General features: G+C 35.9%; 1 protein-coding gene across 2 annotated transcripts; it reads left to right on the forward strand.

Annotated features, from left to right (window-relative positions):
* Positions 1-3947: 3947 nt before the first annotated feature.
* LOC130046808 (uncharacterized) lies at positions 3948-19113 on the forward strand. Of its 2 annotated transcripts, none has more exons than XM_056139776.1 (4): positions 3948-4476; positions 9099-9507; positions 14312-14573; positions 18540-19113. In XM_056139776.1, the coding sequence occupies exons 2-4, from the start codon at positions 9154-9156 to the stop codon at positions 18599-18601; spliced, it is 678 nt and encodes a 225-aa protein (XP_055995751.1). In that variant the 5' UTR covers positions 3948-4476; positions 9099-9153; the 3' UTR covers positions 18602-19113. The 2 variants fall into 2 exon arrangements, with proteins under 2 accessions (XP_055995751.1, XP_055995750.1); XM_056139775.1 differs by having other exon boundaries at positions 3949-4389.
* Positions 19114-19773: the final 660 nt, after the last annotated feature.

Below are 19773 nucleotides of genomic sequence, written 5' to 3' on the forward strand. Positions count from 1 at the left end.
GAGTGAGCTTTTAGATGTAGACGACAGGGAATGGAAAATAATCCACAAAATACCCTTCAGAGTGACAAAAGACTATAAGCTCCACTGGTTTCAGTACAGAATTATAAACAAAATTTTAGCAACAAATTCATTATTGTTCAAAATAAAAAGAATAGATTCTAAATATTGCAACTTTTGTCACTCTGAAGAGGAAACAAAAGAACATATTTTATGGAAATGTAATTGTTTACAATTATTTCTTGTAGAATTCAAACAATTTTTAGAAGACAAGACTGAGCGACAGATTACAATTACAAAGAAATCCTTTATTCTAGTTTGTATTGAAAATAATAGTGATATACAAAACATTATTATTTTATTTTTGAAGTATTATGTCTATACTGCAAGATGCACTAAGAAACCTTTAAACTTGCCCGCTGCAATATCACAAATGAAATTATTTTATGAAACACACAAATATATAGCATATAAGAATGGTGAAAAGGAAAAATTTGATACTCAATGGAACAGATGGAACTTAATACTTACTTAAAACATGCATCTCTCTTTTTCTCTCTTTCTCACTATCTCTCTCCATGCACATAATGATAATTATATATGACTTGTTGTATTCATGTACTATATTATGTGTACAAAAACCAATAATAATAATTAAAAAAAAACAACAACAACAAAACTGCTTGAACAAAACTTTAAAGCAATAAAGACTACACATATGATTCTGAATTAAGTTAATTGTAATTATTTCAGTTATTAGCATTTATTGAACGTTGAATCAATGTTCAAATACCACTAAAAATTGACATGTTGAAATTGTTTGAGATTTCAATACTGTTTCAACTCAAAATTGAATGCTCAATTTTTATATTAAAAATATCGTGTGGATATTCAAGTGAAGAACAAATATTCATTTGGAATCACTTTCAAGGGGAAAGTGGTATTCATTGAGGATTTCAGTACCACTTTCAAGCTCATAATTTACTTTGGTTCCATCATTTTTTCTCTAAATGATCAACAAAGCTATTCATATGATATGAACTTTTAAGCCCGACAGTATTATATATGATACCTGCATCACAGTATGGTACTGTGAATATGTAAATCCTCTGCATTCATAATTTGTTATGTATGTTTTCTACTGTTATTCAAGGAGCTAAATCATACATTTGAGAGTATTGATCTGTTTGTTTTCTTTTTACATAAAGTTGGTCGTGTGAAACTTTAGATGATCTTCCCATCAGAAATAATTTATGGGTTATGCCCTGTTACAAAAACTTGTATGTGTGCATTGATTACTGGATTTGAACAGTTGTCAAATCATTTGTTAGCTCGCAGTACCCCTACGGTACTGCAATGGTTTAGAGGTTAGAGCGTTCGTCTCGCATGTGGAAGGCCGGGGTTTGAATCCCGGCTGCGACAGACCCAACTCGTTAAAACAGGTAGCGACAATTTCATCGCCAAACGCTCAGCATCACGGGGATGACCTTAAAAACAGATGCCCCGTGTCACAGTAGGTGTGGCACGATAAAGAACTCTCCATGCTCAATGGCCGTAGGTGCCGAGCGTGAAGTACCCCTCCGTAATAAACACATGAAAGCGCAATGGCGTAAATCACCACTACTAAATGAGCATACTATTAAGTTACCCAGACAGATAAGGAATTAAGTATCACTCGTGTAATTGTCCAATCAAAATTAATTTAATCATTTGTAGTTTCATGTATCTACATGATTTTTTTTATGCGTAGTTGTTTGATTTCCCCTTTTCTTTACTCTCAATTTTTGTATATCTGATTAGACTTCTTCCTGAGGTGCACCCAGACAGTTTACAAACATGTGAAGACCACTTGGATATGAGGTTAGTCTTGTAGATTTACGCTGTTTCTGCGAGATGAAAATGTTTTCTGCGGGATTTGTTAATATGTTATTTTTTACGTGAAAGGAATTTCTGTTTCATCTGACTAACGTTCAAATCAAACATCAGTAGTGCTCAGTAATGTTAAATAGATATTTATCGTTTATTAAAACGTTACGATAATTTTGTATAAACAATCCACAACACTGCGCCTGATAAACACATGGCACAACGGAGTGGGAACTAGGTCAATGTAGATTCAAAGCTGTCTCCATCTAAAGTGTGGTGTGTTTATCGAAATTAGCATTTGAATTACAAGGCAGAAATGAGCATTGAGGTAATTTACCTAGCCAATCAAATAATAATGAAAGTAAGAAGCTTATGTTATTAACAACTTTAGAATTTGAAAACAATTATCAGGATGTGATTGAATTTTTTTTTATCGTTATAACAATGTGTATCGGGATCGGCCTTTTGCGGCCAATATGACGCTTGCGTCAATGTTTACATCATTGAAGGATACAATGCAACGAAACAGTTTGATATACACAAAAAGATGGAGAATATAACTATAATTTTGAAATAAAACGCAAAGTTTTCAATGTAGTTTGATGGGGACAAATACATTGGATAACGAACAGTGATGTATAAGGGATACAAATAGAGAGTCGGGCAAACACGGACCCCTGGAGATACCAGAGGTGGGATCAGACAAACACGGACCCCTGGAGATACCAGAAGTGGGATCAGACAAATACAGACCCCTAGAGATACCAGAGGTGAGATCAGGCAAACACGGACCCTTGGAGATACCAGAGGTGGGATCAGGTAAACACAGACCCCTGGAGATACCAGAGGTGGGATCAGGTAAACACGGACCCCTGGAGATACCAGAGGTGGGATCAGGCAAACACGGACCCCTGGAGATACCAGAGGTGAGATCAGGCAAACACGGACCCCTGGAAATACCAGAGGTGAGATCAGGCAAACACGGACCCCTGGAAATACCAGAGGTGAGATCAGGCAAACACTGACCCCTGGAGATACCAGAGGTGGGATCAGGCAAACACGGACCCCTGGAGATACCAGAGGTGGGATCAGGCAAACACGGACCCCTGGAGATACCAGAGGTGGGATCAGGCAAACACGGACCCCTGGAGATACCAGAGGTGGAATCAGGCAAACACGGACCCCTGGAGATACCAGAGGTGGGATCAGGTAAACACGGACCCCTGGAGATACCAGAGGTGAGATCAGGTAAACATGGACCCCTGGAGATACCAGAGGTGGGATCAGGCAAACACAGACCCCTGGAGATACCAGAGGTGGGATCAGGTAAACACGGACCCCTGGAGATACCAGAGGTGGGATCAGGCAAACACGGACTCCTGGAGATACCAGAGGTGGGATCAGGCAAACACGGACACCTGGAGATACCAGAGGTGGGATCAGGAAAACACGGACCCCTGGAGATACCAGAGGTGGGATCAGGCAAACACGGACCCCTGGAGATACCAGAGGTGGGATCAGGCAAACACGGACTCCTGGAGATACCAGAGGTGGGATCAGGCAAACACGGACCCCTGGAGATACCAGAGGTGGGATCAGATGCCTAGAAGGAGTAGGCATTCCCTGTTGATCAGTCGTCAGCAGGGTATGCTTACCGATGTCGACCGGTTATCCGATGTCGAGCCCTTTATCTTGATCAGATACACTGAGTAATCCATAGTCAAAATACATGTGCCAAAAACGGCCTAGCAATCGCTATGAAACACAATGCAAATTTATAATTGACTTTTGCTCCAATAGTCTACGACCTATCTTTAATGTGTGTTAATCATTGATTTACAATTATATGTAATTAACTGCAAGTAGCAGGGTTAATTGGTACAGTCATATTTAACACAACAGCCATTGTAAGACCTGACTCACTTTTTAAAAACATACCTTAAATTGTGAATGCATTTGTCTTATAATGCCACCGGGAAGCGTCAATAATACCTTCGATGGAAGATAATGGCATGCTCTCATTAAAATCAACTAATCAATGAGAATAATCTTAAAAATCGTAAGAAGACCAGATGCTATTATTGACGAACTTTAAGTGTTTTGCTATTACCAGCAGCTGTCAGGACATGGTAGGATTCCTTGGTGTTTCAGCATGTTATCCTTGGACCTTTGCGATGGTTTGATTGATCAACACCATTAAAATGATTGACTCTTGAGAGACCGCTGGTGCAGTACGTATGCATCATTAATAGACGGGGGACTTATTTCGCACCGGCAAATTATCGACTCTGATTATCATTAAAACCCAAATGACAACTATGACGAAGACAATTTAAAAACCACGGTGCGTCGTGAGTATATGGAGTCGATTATCAAACATGTCTTTCACAAAGTGAAAAAATATTCAAATGCTAGACCAGATGATTATATCGAAGTGGGATTACTTTCCATAATATAGATTTCCTGTGATTGAATATTTAGCCATATGACTGTGATTAAAGAACCCACCAGAAACACTGCTTTGAGGTGTGTAATTCTACTATACGTTAATTTTGATGGCCGACGACAGGTTAAAAAATCAATAGATCCGCCGACACAGAGCACGGGTAGTGGGTAAGTCGACAACATGTGTTTCAGGCTTTTTTCCGTTAGAGGTGAGGCTGTATATTTGTGATATATATGATACATTAGATACAGTGTATCTTGTTTCTGTTTCTGAAAGGGTCATTAGCTAGCAACTTGGGCGTTTTAAAACTTTTAATAATTCTACACCGCGATTACAATGCTGAAATGCGTTGATAATTGAAAAAAAAAAATTGAAAGTGACAAAAGAATGTTCTGAAAATTATGTAAAAATTCCTTGCAATGAATATACATGTACTTACATACTATAATGTTTCTGCTATAGTTTCCTTTAAAACAATTTAAATTCTAAAGTCAAAATTACAACAAAAAACTGCAAGATGTATGGATTTTAGTGTGTCAGTGGTAATTCTTTTTTTCCTTAAGCCCCCCTCTTACTTTATAATAAGGCCGATGCTACCCTTCAATGCAAGTTCTTACCCGAATGTCAAACTGATTTGACAAATATTTCTGATTATATTTTACGCCTATATTTATGAAAGAGATTGTCAATAAATGTGTTTATTCCTTTCCCAAATTTGAAACTTTTGTATCGTTTCTCTCTAATATAAAGATGGAAAATTTTCTCGTACATTTCTGTCCTACATGAAATATACATATAGTTCAGTTCATCAGCATAAAAAATATACAAATATTGCATTATCTAAATACATGTAGCGATTCGGGTTAAAATAGGTCGTCAGTACCGCTTCTAATAGGCGATTAAATGGGGCGATCCTTTGGATGAGACAGCAAAATCCGAGGCCTCATGTCACAGCAGGTGTGGCACGACAAAGATCCCTCCCTGCTCAAAGGCCGTAAGCACCGCACATGGGCCTAAATCTGCAGCCCTTCACCGGCATTGGTGACGTCTCCATATGAGTGAAAGATCCTCGAGAGGGACGTTAAATAAGCAATCAATCAATCAATCTATCTAAATTCATAGTCACACTATTTATTTTGTACGTACATTACTTCTGGGATGATTTCCTCAGGTCGATATACTATACGTGTATTTGCAATAAAGTGATCTACGTGACGTGGGATTAAACCTTTTACACTATTTAGAAGCGGTTCTACTAAACAGAGTACACTAGAGTACTTTAGAATACGTTGGTAAATTTCATAATTTAATGCAGTTTAACTGTTGTTCGTAGGTGTTCTTACATTGGTTTAACCTAATAAATATTATCTGGAATATATTGTGTTTGTGAAGGGCCGTGAGAGCGGAGCTCTCCCTATAGGTAACACGCGTATACATGTTTAAAAGGAAAATATAGGAAACTAGGCCTAATGAAAAATTGAACCATACCAATGGGACTTGAAAATTTTGCATTGACATGTATTTTTCAATTTTAAATCTCGTGTACCCTGGTTCACGTCGTTCTGAGACGTTACATAAAATCCGTAAAAACATGTATATCTTATTTTCTTAATCATATATAATCACTCCTCGATTAACGCAATTGTACCATATCTCCTATGTTCGTGTATTTGCTAAACATCGACGCTGAATATGACGTCACAATGCACTGTTTACATTAGTTGCGTAGAGTTTCCCGTGTTCTATGAATAGGCGGATCAAAACTGTCTAAAGTTAGAATACTTTGATTGAGCTCTGTCCTCACACGGTAGGTGCTAATATTTCGGGATATTTTTGTCCAGTTATGAATCTAGATACTAATGCCAATATTTTTTTCTTCGCCCTCAAACATGGATATCCCCCAAAATGCATTTTTTTCGTAAGAACAAGGTACGATTGTATACATTAAAAAGGCCCAATTTTTTTCTCTCCATAAAATGTGTCTGGAATTAACCTTAATCAGTGTTTTAAGAAAGTAAAATATATTCCAGGTATAATATGTCAACAAAATGAGAATGATATTCCTAATTGGATAGTATTATGACATCATGAATAAGACATTTCCCGCCTTTTTTTTCAAAATAAGCCTTAAAACTGTCAAATGTCATACAGATTATTGCTCAGGAAAAGATGTGCGCATTTGTCGAGCAAAATGAATATGATATATATTGTGTATTATTTTAAGATGAAAAACATACCTCAATATGAATTTGCTCGACGCATGCGCTGTATGTTTTCTGAAAGGAAAACCACCTGAAATTGTGGATATTATCATTGAAAATGGCATTTCTGCAATTTTATGCCAACTTCTAGATCTCGTCATATGACACAAACCATTTTGATGATCAAACTGAGCGGATTTTTGGTTTGCTAATCCATTCCTTATTTGAATGTCAGGGTTTGAGCTCTAGGTGAAATCATCGATATTTTGGGCCAAATGACTTTAGAAACTGTACCTACTTCTTGGACTAAAATTTACTTATTTTGAGTTGTGGCTAATTAATTAACAGTTTGATGAAGAGATAAAAGAAACGGTCTCACAGAGAAAAGTTTATTATTGAATAAAATATTTTAATATGAAATGTTGAATCGCCTGTTCTTTGCATGCTTATTTTGTGACATGGTCTGACGACCCCAAATCAAATTTGTTTTTGTAACCATTCTAGAGAATATCTGATCAGATGTGAGAGAAATTTATCAATCTATGCAACTCTTGGATGTCGGAAGTAAAATAAATTCGGACGTAACGTGGTTCTCTTGGTTGGACCTTTAAAACCGTTTTACCTATAGGTACAAAAACAAATTGGATTTGGGGTCGTCAGACAATACATTTTTGTGTTTCCAGATATTTGGTATATGGCTAAGTATTCAGTAAAGAGTTGCCGGTGTGTGACAAAATGTATAATTTTGAAAATAGCTGTTCAAATCATGATCATATGATTTTCTGATAGGATAATGATTCTAGATTAATATTTTACATGTATAAAGATAGTTATTTTAGTAGAAAAACATAAAATTAGAGCAAAATAGCATGTTGGTCAGAGGTCATGTTGGACGTAACAAGACATTTAAAAATGCATTGCTTCCTTTTATATGAAGGCTTTGTTTACAGATACATTAATTTTTTTCTGACAGTTCACACACCGGCAACTCTTTACTGAATACTTAGCCATATACCAAATATCTGGAAACACAAAAAAATAATAAATAAAAATTCCGGAAAACTGATCATTCATGCTTTTTATCTAAGTACAAGGCCATAATTTAGTGAAAATTAACGGAACAAACTTGTTATGGTAAAGCAATTTACCAAAGATGAAATAAAATCTTCCAAAACAGATAACTAAGTCCGGAAAACTGATAATTCACGCTTCAGTGTTTTTTTCTAAGTCCAAGGGCCATAACTTAGTGAAAAATCAACCGACCGAGAAGAAATTCGAACTTGATCTGTAACTTGTTATGGCAAAGTAATGCACTGAATATGAAATAAATGTCTGCAAGAACAGAGAAAAAAGTGCGGAAAGATGATTTGCTGGACAGACAGACAGACGAACGGACGGAGTGCAAACCAAAGTCCCCTACGACTTCGTGGGTAGGAGACTATATGTAAAACTGTACGTATTACGTATAGATTATAGGGTTTAGTCATACGATTAAATATATCTACATGTACACGTGTGTCACCATAGATGTTTTTAAATGATGTCAGTTCTCTTTCTTAAAGCTTTCCATAAGAAATGATTTGCAACATGGCCATTACTTCACCACAAATATGCATGCTCATGGACAGTAACTTGTTTAGATATCTGTGTCCTATCTCATGTATTTCAGCACACTCTCAAGGTCTTTAATATTGAGGAAGACAGAACAAGTTCAAATATTTAATGGCATCGATTTTGTACTCAGGATCCGTCGTCTTCCGCTTAAACTAATTTAAGATCAAACAGTTACAAAATTCAAAAGCAGATCGAAGAATTTTACGACCTAATACAATCAAATCAGTGGAATGTAATTGAAAGTACCTGCATTTTACCTGCAGTTGAATCGATTAATTCACCCTATGCTACTGTAACATAATATCCGAACATTGTTGAATATTCCGCTAGATTGAAAATCACATACACTCTCATTACTTAAACATTTTCATGTCAAATATCAATATTCGGCGCGGCATGCATAAGAAGTAAATTTCATTTTTGAAAATACATGAGGGTATGAACTGCGATGCTTATGTCAGAATGCTTTATGAAAAGTATGCCAGTGCGAAGCGTTGCAAATCATCCCCTTCTGCATTTTCAATTTTGCAATATATATTTTTTATATTTACATTCTATTTTCATTTCTGTCGGAATTCCCAGTCGTTAAAGTACTATATTTATCAATATTCATGCGCACATTCTTCACAACTACATGGCATCCTTGAGGAAATGCTTATCAATATCATTGGTAAACATATCGAAGGCAGAACATTGGAAATACAATTACATGCACAAATTATGCATATATTGCGGCTTTTTTCAACAAGTCAAATGATATGCATATTCCAGGGATAGAATTGTGAACACATGCTTTTAAATATAATTAGAAATAAATAAATGAAATAATAAAAACCAGCTTGATGGAGTTATGAAACTGTTCTGTATGTGAGGTCAACCCATGAGAAAGTAATTTTGTGTTGAAGATTCATTAAATATTCAAATCTATTAACAATAGTACTTACTAAAACCTAAGTTTTAAACTGTTATTACAGAATCGATGACAGCTGGATTTGCAATGTTTCCTGCATCACATTGTAGATAATAACCATGCAATACGAAACTCCTACAAATGATGGAGCTGCGATGTCTGATAATGGTCATGAGAAGAAATTGAAAGATGGCGGAGTAATTCTGGGAAATCCGGAAATTACACGACCGAAATCTACACCAAAACAAACCAGCCTGCCAACCAGCCTTGAAAATGTGAATCCACTTTCAGACTCTGTAAACGTTAACCGGAATTTACGTAAGTTGCGAAATACTATATCGGAACCAAGTATATTCGTAACCCCTGCGCAGATGGATAAACCCACCCCAGAACATGGCATTACATTCCCCAAAATGAAAGGAGCGAATCGATTGTCCCCCGTAATTCAACTATATGGGAGGTACAAGAAAAAAGTGAGTAGTGTGAATAATTCCTAATCTGTCTCGGCTACATTGCATGTGCATCGTGTAAATTGATCAACGATTTAATGTTAAGCGTTTGTATATTGTATATTCAAGCCTATATATTATCTCTTATATAAATGTACCTCTGGCAAATGTATAGTTGTAATGGTATGTACCATTATATGATCAGAGTGAATAAACCGAAATTGCTGCTATCCATGAATCTAGGAACTTATAGACATGAACATATACCTTAATCAAACACACAAAACAATATCTTAGCTTATACCACCCATTTGGGCAGATCATCACAACTGTAAATTTACATAAAGGAAACGGGTTAATATAAGTTTTAGAACTTGTTTCTGAATCCTATTGTAATTTATTATACTTCTGTTTGAAATCATCCTCATTGTTCAATGCACTGCATGTACCTGATTATATTGCAATAAAATAATGTTTACACTAAACATAGTAATCTCCTCGGAGAATGATTAAGACCTGTCAGCGTCAGTATTTGCATCGTCATGCATATGCAAGTTCTCAGCTCACGCACAAGGCTGTCTAGAGTTTTTCCCCCCGGAACGATTCCTTGACATTGCTATGGAGAAAAAAATGGGGGGAAATCACAATGATTACAAGAATCGCAATAATTACCTTCGTTTTATCTTGCGGAGTATATACTTTTAATAATACTAGTACTTTAGCATACAGCCTGTGTGGTGCAGTTTGGTTAGCGCCCTGAAGAGATAGCGATTTTGCCATTTATCATATGTGATTGCTCAATCTGTTGCATGCCCATTGTCATTTTCGTACGCGTATATAGGTGTTATAATCCTTGGATTAATATTCTTTTATTTAAAAAACAATCAATAAATACAATAAAGGCTGAATTGAAATGCACGCAACGTCCACGTATTGAAATAGGAATCCCGTCACAGTTAACAGTAAACAGAGGGAAAGCGACAGAGAACCAAGTCATGCCCTACTGAAAACAGCCATTACTTTAAACATGAAAGAAAGTAATACATTTTGGATTACAATAATCGATTTTTTGATTGGTATAAACTTTCGACAACAAATTCAATTCGTTCCATGCTTCAACAATTCACTTTATATGATAACATTGCCTGTCAAATACCTGTGTTTCTCGGGGCTTGCAATTGGTAACAGGTCGTGAGCTAATTTGCATACATGTAGCTCATCAATCCCGCCAATTAAATTCAAATTGTTATTGTTTGCATTATATAACTTGTTGGACAACTGAGCGTAATAAATGACCTTAGTCTATACCGTGATGTATACCACTTATTGGACTTGCACCCTGTTGGCACGTGAAAACACCCTGATTTACATATAGATGTCAGATCTGTCATTTCCCGAAATGTATTAATATAAACGGGCTCAGTTTAATTGTCTTTGTTTCCTTTGAAATATTTTGCAGCTGCTGAACACCATTAAGTTTGCTTAAAAGGCCCAAACAGCATGTTACTTTTGCTTTTCCTAATGAAAAGTTTGTTGTCGGTGTTATTGCAAATTTTCCGATATTTCAAACACAAAGGTTTACGGGACTTTGTTTTCGTAGGATGCAGGATCAAAAATTTAAAATTGTGGTAAGCTACGTGTAATTAATTTTTACGGATATTTTCTAATTGTTTTGTGAAACAGTGGTACTGAATTTCGTGTAGTTAGAAGATTATCATAGAATATGCGATATTGTGATTAATGGTTATGGGTTCTGACTTGCACTTCTACATGTATATGTATATAGGTCAAAGTTTCCAACAGCTGTTAAACGGTAGTGGGTTATTAAAATGGGGGGGGGGGGGAGCTACAAAAACTGACATGAAGAAATTTAATATAAAAGAAGACCAAATCATTAGATCCCGATGTTATTTTGGATGTTATCTGGTTTATATCCTTTCAATGTCTGATTATGTATTTCAGTTTTCTACCCGTAGTATATGTGACCGTCAGTGTGACCATTGTGACACTAAATGTGTAGCGGATGAAAAGAGAGATCTTTTGCGCAGATATGGTATCTGCATCATTTCTTAAAACTACAGAGCATATGAAGATTTTTATTTGCATATATATATATATATATATATATATATATAAACTTATATATATATATATATATATATATATATATATATATATATATATATATATATATAAACTTGCCTAGATGGTCGAGCGCGCTGGTTACATGTACATGTTGCTAGGTGATTTGGTTCCGCAGGTCGTGAGTTCAAGCCCGGATAGAGGCGGAAGTGGGTATCCTTATAAAGTAAAATGAAATTTTCTGTGCTTTATATCAAATATTTCTTCACTTAGGCAGTTATGATCATTTAAGAGTTCATTGTTTGCTATTTCCACGCTATAGTATGTGTGTTTGTGTGCATGTTTATTAAGGCACCAGCAATGGTGTTGTCTCCATATGAGTGAAAAATTCTCGAGAGGAAATTAGTATTTCACAAATACATAAAGACTATGCATTTTTCAGATGACGCAAGCAATGCTTTTATGAAGGGATACAAATTATAGGTTTTCTAATCTGTGTCTAACATAGTATCTCATAAGTCATATGCTGGCTGGAGACTATGGTTTTTAATATGATAGACATGAATTTTAAATGAAGCAACAATAGTTATGTGGCGTTGTATTCTCATAGTATAAATTATTTTCCCACACAGACGGTACCAATAAGGCAGTCTTATCACTGATATACAAGTAATCGAGACTGTTAATCAAACATCCACTCGAGCTGATATCTAACAGAGTAGAATTACAAATTTCATATTATATAGCCCTTGGTGCATACATGTATGTGGCTACACATATGCATATAAAAATACATAATATATACATACAGTTGGCAGCTTCAGTATTACTGTTACAAGAGCAGATTTTATATATATATATATATATATATATATATATATATATATATACACACACACACCTGTATAACGCGAATTTGTTCCAGTCGGAAATCCAGTGAAAAGTAAATCTTCCACTTACAATGCATCATTCAGATTGATAACACTCAAGCCATTATTGAAAATACATACATATGTATTTAAAATAGATCTTTATAATGTAATTTAATATTTATTGTACATATATATATGATACATAAGTATATACACTGCATATAGTTATGGCAAAATTAAAATTCGTATTAATGATAAACGTGCATAATAATCTGGGCAAAGTTTTGGAATAGTAATACATGACGTTGAACAATACGTGTCTTCAGTGATGCTGTACCAATTCATTGCAGATAGAGTGTAAAACGAATTTGGGTGTATTACTGTTGAGCGTCAGAAAATACGGAAGGTTTCTATCGTGGACAGGTTTCTATCGTGATTTCAGTCTGTTCAAGTTGGCAGCTGCAGTATCACTGTTACAAGAGCAGATTATATATATATATATATATATATATATATATATATATATACATATATAAGCACGAAAACCCAACAACACCCTACTTTCTTAAAGTGTCGGATCTGAGAAGATACAAGGCCAGTAAAACAAATTGTAAAAGCACTGAAAAGGCCACGACACTGTTGGTTATTTAAATCTCAAATTTTCGACGCAACCCGCGTCTTTATCAAGAGACATATAAATACTGTTGTACTGGGTGATAAAAATGGTGGTTTTGTTGTAAAGCGTGTTTACTGACACACACACACACACACACCGGTATAACGCGAATTTGTTCCTCTCGGAAATCCAGTGAAAAGGAATCTTCCACTTACAATGCATCATTCAGATTGTTAACACTCAAGCCATTATTGAAAATTAAATTTCTGTATTAAGAAAATGAGCTGTCTATCATGCTAATTTGAACATGATGTTTCCATGGAAAACCCTATGAAAATATCAAAACGTCACACTGCTTTTTTCATTTTATTAAATATGAATCGAGCTCCTTCTAAAACAGTGTGCCTTGCATACATTAGATATGGACCTCATTTTTCAGCTGCAATCAAACTAAATTCAAGATAAATGTTTAGTATCTACAGTTTCCTAACAGACCGACGCGAATACTGCACAAATTGCACTCTGTATTTGTGCATTGTCACCTGACAAATGTCCTGTGTACTAGGCTGCATTTTGAATGTGCATTGTCACTTAATAAATGCACTTTGTATAAGCTAAGTGCACATTGTCACCTACTGATGGGATTTTGTCATAGTGATAATAATAACAAGGCAATGACTGAGCAATTAAGACAAGCCCTCGAATGATTCCAATGTCAATCAAGATTTAAAAATATAAATTTCTGATATCGTATTGATAAGGGGGGGGGGGGGGGGGTGTTGATAGGCAATGACTTACTTTAAATGATTGTCGATAGATTTATCAATGAAAGTGTTTCTCAAAGATGACAAACGGGCAGTATTAACATATAAAAACAGATTTTAGATATAGTATATATTGATTACATTCCCCTCACTTTGATATGTTTTCCATCATAATTTATTAATTACAAATTACAGAAGTTATTGATCTTGATTTATTAATTATAAGTTACAGAAGTTATTGATCTTGATTTATTAATTATAAGTTACAGAAGCTATTGATCGAGCGATGTAATCCTTTGTAAACGTTAGATCGTTAAGAGACGCCATCTAAAATTGATAATCCTAGATAAACAGCAGATACTACATGTATATCGAAAAATCAGTTTCCAGTGTCAGTCCTTAAAACTCTGGTATGAATTACCGTAGGACATAATGCATCTGTACTTAATCACAGTATTCTTGGAGAAACAACAATATTTTTCTTTGATTTACAGTCATCACAGGATTTTACGAATCCAGCGTTTGAATCCGATGATGGGTATCTAGATGACCACCAGTTTTCTGATATCGTAGATCAAGTTTTGAGACAACCCCTAAATGGACAGTATGTTCATCCCTATGGACAAGGAAATCTGTACAAAGCCATTTTGGTTGGAGAAAAAACTAAAGTTCCGCAGAGTGCTGGGAAACTTGTATTCTGGGCCGTCTTTATGCTGTTAATGGCAGGAATAGCTTGCACAATCATAATTTTGGCAGGTAATAATCATACAGCATGTATATTGGAGTTGTAGCATAAATTTACCAATGCAAAACAGATCATTTCTTTTAATAATTGTTCTAGAAACTATATATACAAATGGATGTTTACAATTTTGCTGATTGTAAAGTGCATGTCTTTCATGATTCTCAATTTCATCCGTTCTCGTGACACGTCTTCACATGACTCCTCATAATGAGAATATACCATCGCTGATGATAGGTGTAGTTTAATTGTCAATGTTTAGTTAATCTAGATATTATACCTCCAATCATTATACATGTACATTTTATATACTTTTTGTTTCAGAAACGCACTCATTATGCACTCTTAATTCCCATATGGGTATCTGGGTTAGAATATCAGTACCCCTTGCTTGTCGTAAGAGGCGACTAATGGGGTATCGGATGAGACCGCAAAAACCGAGGTCCCGTGTGACAGCAGGTGTGGCACGATAAAGATACATCCACATTCCTGCTCAGTGACCATAATGCTAAGTTCACATTATCACGATTCGCGGCATGATTTCATTTTACTGTCAATAATTTTTCTACGATCAACACGATTAATTTTAAGTCATTATAATCGCATGAGATAGTATTGCATCGTAACAAAGCGCAACATAATTGTCGCATCCAGTCGTGCTCCAAAATCGTGATGATACCAACTTAATCCTTTATGCCTGGTTCCCACTGTCGTGCTATCTGTTACGAACGCCACGATTGACCATTCTTAGCTGATCTCGGAAGTTTTTTTTTTGTTGTTTTTTTTTTTAATTTCGGGTTTTGATACGAGGTGATGCGAGTTAATACGCTCTTGTACGAATTGTTGCGCTTTGATACGAAAAGGTGACGATAAATTTCAAGTGACACAAACTGAACACCGTAAAGATACGATCACATACGTTCTGGTAAGATTGTCCCGACCAAGTTCACGATTGGACCTCGATGTCATACGATCATCACAATCCGGGTTCCCGATTTGGGACGATGATCGTGTGATACGTTCGTATACGTTACGACAAGTTCATCACGAACCGATACACTATGTTGCAATAGGATACGATTGTGATCGCGATGTCTTTCACGATCAAGATCGACGATGACCACTGTTTGAGCTACGATTGGACCTCGACGGGTATATACACAGCCGGACAGACAATTGACTTATTTACACAGCCGGACTGACCATTGACTTAATCTTATACACAGCCGGACTGACCATTGATTTAATTTTATACACAGACGGACTGACCATTGACTTAATCTTATACACAGCCGGACTGACCATTGACTTAATCTTATATACAGCCGGACTGACCATTGACTTAATTTTCTTAAAGTTTATTGATTGATTTGATATTGTTTAACGTTCCTTTCGAGAATATTTCACTCATTTGGAGACGTCACCACCGCTGGTGAAGGGCTGCAAAATTTAGGCCTATGCTCGGCGCTTATGGTCATTGAGCAGGGAGGGATCTTTAACGTGCCACACCTGCTTTGACACGGGGCCTCGGGTTTTGTGGTCTCATCCGGAGGACCGCCCCATTTAGTCGCCTGTTACGACAAGCAAGGAGGTACCGAGGACCTATTCTAACCCGGATTCCCACGCTACAATTTTATTTAACATTAAGAAAATGAACAATATAATCCACAACCATTGAAAATGGCGGAAGCTGATGTTGATGACAATGTGGCATTTACGGTATTACTGTATGCTTATATTACAACTATCGCGAAAGATCGTGGGACATCGAAACAAAGCGTGGTGTTTACCTTGTAAAATATTGATCGGGATCATCACGATTTGGGAGCATAATTAGATGCGAAATGTTGCACTTTGTTACGATGCAATATGATCTGATACGATTATAACGACTGAAAATCAATCGTGTTAATCCTTAAAAAAAAATGACGGTCAAAATATTTTCTACGATCAACACGATTTGACTGACGCCAAGCTTGGGTAAGATTTGATACGGTCACCACGATTATACCACGATTTCAATCGTACCGCGAGTCGTGATAGTGGGAACATATTATTACATGGTAAACACCACCCTTTGTTGCAATGTGTTGCGCCGTCCCACGATAGTTATAATATAAGCATACAGTAATGCTGCAAATGTCACGCCATTAACCTCAACTTCCGCCATTTCTAAGGATTGTGGGTTGTGTTGTTCATTTTCTAGATGTTAAAATAATGAAGTCAAAGGTCAATCGGGCTGTATATACACCCGTCGGGGTCCAATTTAACTCAAACAGTGATAATCTTCGATCCTGATCGTGAAAGACATCGCGATCACAATCATATGCTATCGCAACATAGCGGATTAGTTCGTGATAACGTATCGTAACGTATACGACCGTATCTGAACGTCCCAAACCGGGTACCCGAATCGTGATGATCGTATAAGATTGAGGTCCAATCGTGAACTTGATCGGGGCAAACTTATCAGAACGTACGCGATCGTATCTGAACGGGTGTTCAGATCGTAATTACTGAAATTTATCTATCATGACCAACAAATGTAACGGGATTAAAGCGCTACAAATCGTATCAGATCGGATTAACTCGCACCATCAATCTTGGCGTTCGTAATGGTTCTCACGAGTGGGAATCAGGCATAAGCGCCGAGCATAGACCTAAATTTTGCAGCCCTTCTTCGGCAGTGGTGACGTCTCCATAAGAGTGAAAGATTCTCGAGAGAGACGTTAAACAATATACAACTATCTATTTTGAATTGCTTATGGGATTTATGAGATTGATCACTGTTCGTTATCTTCACCTTTCATGCAATCAATCAATATACACTATTAATGTATTGCATAACCGTAGTATTGTTTATTACCAAGACTCATACAAGTCCATATACATGTATTTAACGTATTTACATAGATTAATTTGTACAATATGTGTAGCAAATAAAGTTAATATAATAAAGTAAACTATGCGGAATAGTAACATTATTACAATTTTCTATTATATGAAAGCGTCAATAATACATGTTATATTTCTAAGGGCGTAATAAAGCGAATCAAAAGCGATAAAACGCAAAATGCATAATAACGTAACCAACGGCGTAATAATGCAAATCAAAGGCGCAATAACCCAAAACAAAGACGTGCAGAACATATGTACATGTAATAACGCGAAACAAAGGCGTAATAACGTGAATTAAAAGTATATATAAGGAACAAATTTCATTTTAGAAAATACATGAGGGTATATGAACTGGACGCTTCATGGTGGCATATTTCATGAAGTGCGTTCGTGTTTCATGAAATGCGTGAAGCGTTGTATTTCAAACACTCATGTATTTTCAACAAGCTAAATCGAGGAATTTACGCTAAAATATGAAAATTGTTGGTATTTCTTGCAAGTACAGTATTTGAAATCCAAATTCCGCCGCCGCTATTGATTTTGACGTAAAGTCAAAACAACGTGCACTATTAAAATTCTGTACAGAGCTCGGAAAGAAACTCCTTCAAACAAACGAAATGCTGGAGAATACATACAGTGGCAAATGTGTGAGGGACGATGTTTTTCGATGATATTCTGCTTGTAAATCTAATGGGGCAGGAAGATCGACAATGATTACGGAAGTCTTCGGTCACATCATGCGTTATAGAACGCCACTGCTGTTGCGAAAACGCCCAAAATGCTTATAGAAACCTGAATATGGAACGTTTATTTGTCATTCGGCAGTTGGAATCCGGAATGCGCTGTGATTGATGTGTTAACTAAATGAAAGCTAATGTCTTTCAATTTCTACATAGATAAAATTAAGTTATATCTACATTTTGCTTTCTTTTCTAGATATTTCGTTTTTGCTAACAGCAATGTATGTTTCAATGAGTTCGTAAATCATGGTAGATGTTTAGCAGCAAAGTGATCGCAGTAGAAGGAAGTTGAAAAGTGATTTCATTTAATGACGGATATAATCTTTTGATTTCTTCTTTCAGAAACACATACATCAGAACAATATATGAATCCGTCATCAGATAGTAACACGACAAGACGGTGATAAAACAAGAAGTTGAAATTGACTAGCAGTTGTGGGTGGGACAATTTTAGCCCCAATTTATGCCGTTGGAAATGAAGTGATTTGTGTTCGTAATGGAACCGAACCAGGAAATTGTCGAGAGAGAACAACTATTGGACAGTGCTTTATGTGGCCTGCTATTTCCGTATGAATTGAATCAAAATGAATGCACATCATTTCACATATACATATACAAGTAAATGTATTCTGAGATCGCCTGCAGGCACATACCTGTATCTATCGGGGAAAGATTCATTTTGTAACATACAAGCATGTAAGAGACAATATATATTTTCAAAAATGCACTTTGCTTGCCATATCATACTGATCTTCGAGAATTTCAATGAGATAGATCTACCTCACACTTGTAAATTTATCAAATCTCCTCATGACGTTTGTGATAGGTTTGTGATGTTTTGTTGTTAGAATGATCAGAAGCGAATACATGCATTTTATCTGAGCCGAATTATTTTCCATTAAATTACATACATTTTTCCTTGGATTGTCATTTTAAAATATGTGAAGTTGAAATCAGAATATCATGTTACATGTATTTCCATTTTTTGTTGACAAGCTAATTTTTTGTTTGTTTGTTTTTTCTTTTTATTTACAGTTGGCGATTCATCATTCTTAAAGTAGGTTGCAACTGGTACATATTAGCTTTTGGTTGTGTTTGTCAACAAAAAATTATGAAGTAATTTAACAGTATGATTTCATTGAATTATCACTCATGACACTATAACTGAAACATGGAAGGTGAATATAACGAACAGTGATCAATCTCATAACTCCTGGTTTGTAGGAGGACGCTGATCTGAATATCTGTTCAACTAACCAACTAATGCGAAGACAAACAAGAAATAGAAACTGTCTTAATTCATAATTTCACTCTATATCTCTTTTATTTAGTAACCCGTGGGATACTTAAAAAACCCAATAAGGGGCCTAATTGGCGGAGGAAGAATACAGCAATATGCGTAGGAATGAATAATTGATTGAACGATTAGATAGTAATACTCATCTTTGATGGACCTCATAAACCGATCAAAATAAATTGAAACAGTTCTTTAACGTAAGAACACATGCGACTGTATTAGTGATATTACAGTAGATCTACTCTTACGACACACACCTTTCACATAAAACATATTTTT

This window comes from Ostrea edulis, chromosome 6 (genome assembly GCF_947568905.1).
Source record: "Ostrea edulis chromosome 6, xbOstEdul1.1, whole genome shotgun sequence".
In the NCBI taxonomy this organism is placed as follows: domain Eukaryota; kingdom Metazoa; phylum Mollusca; class Bivalvia; order Ostreida; family Ostreidae; genus Ostrea; species Ostrea edulis.